Source organism: Geospiza fortis, unplaced genomic scaffold (assembly GCF_000277835.1).
Source record: "Geospiza fortis unplaced genomic scaffold, GeoFor_1.0 scaffold387, whole genome shotgun sequence".
Lineage (NCBI taxonomy): Eukaryota > Metazoa > Chordata > Aves > Passeriformes > Thraupidae > Geospiza > Geospiza fortis.
In genome coordinates this window covers 786362-786976 of record NW_005054546.1, presented here as the reverse complement: position 1 = coordinate 786976, position 615 = coordinate 786362, and the positions used below count along the sequence as shown (strand labels likewise).

The window sequence follows — 615 nt, the reverse complement described above, 5'->3', positions numbered from 1 at the left end:
GGCGGCTCCGCGAGGCTCCAGAAGGTTCCGCCGCGATGATGGGCCCGCGCCCCGTCCTGGTTCTCAGTAAGTTCCGATCGGTTTGTCGTGGGTAGATAGCGCTGGTTATTAGTGTACCTCATAGCTAGGGTCATGAAGGGGTAGTGGACGTTATTTGATGCTGGGTTTATTAGGATAGTGATTCGTGTGATGCCGTAGCCTCTGAGCTTTAGGAGTAGGGCAGCTAGTGGCATGGAGCCGGCAGTGGGGGCTTCTGCGTGGGCTTTGGGGAGTCATAGGTGTAAACCGTATAGGGGGGCTTTAACTATGAAGGCTAGGAGTAGGGCTAGGCTTGCGACTAGGCTTGATCAAGAGGCGTTTAATGTGGGATGTGAGAGTTTAAGTATTGGGAAGTATAATGCACCCATTTGGCTGTGTAGGTGGAGGATGGCAGTTAGCAATGGGAGTTAGCTGGCGAGCGTGTAGAATAGAGGGTATACGCCGGCGTTTAGACGCTCTAACAATAGAGCGGGCCCGGCCCGCGCTACCCGGGCGGAGGGCGAGGGGATGGCGGGTTCGGACCCCCGCCCCGCTCTGCCGCCCTGTTGCGCCTCCTCATGGCCGAGCGCCCTCTCA

At 57.6% G+C, this 615-nt stretch overlaps 1 protein-coding gene across 1 annotated transcript in view; it reads left to right on the top strand.

Annotated features, from left to right (window-relative positions):
* The first annotated feature begins 6 nt into the window (after positions 1-6).
* The window catches only part of CCT3 (chaperonin containing TCP1 subunit 3), a 9753-nt gene continuing 9144 nt past the window's right edge, over positions 7-615 (top strand). The window contains exon 1 of the mRNA XM_005429408.1: positions 7-66. Coding sequence (XP_005429465.1) covers positions 36-66 — 31 coding nt within the window. The 5' untranslated portion in view covers positions 7-35. The remainder of the gene's footprint in view (positions 67-615) is intronic.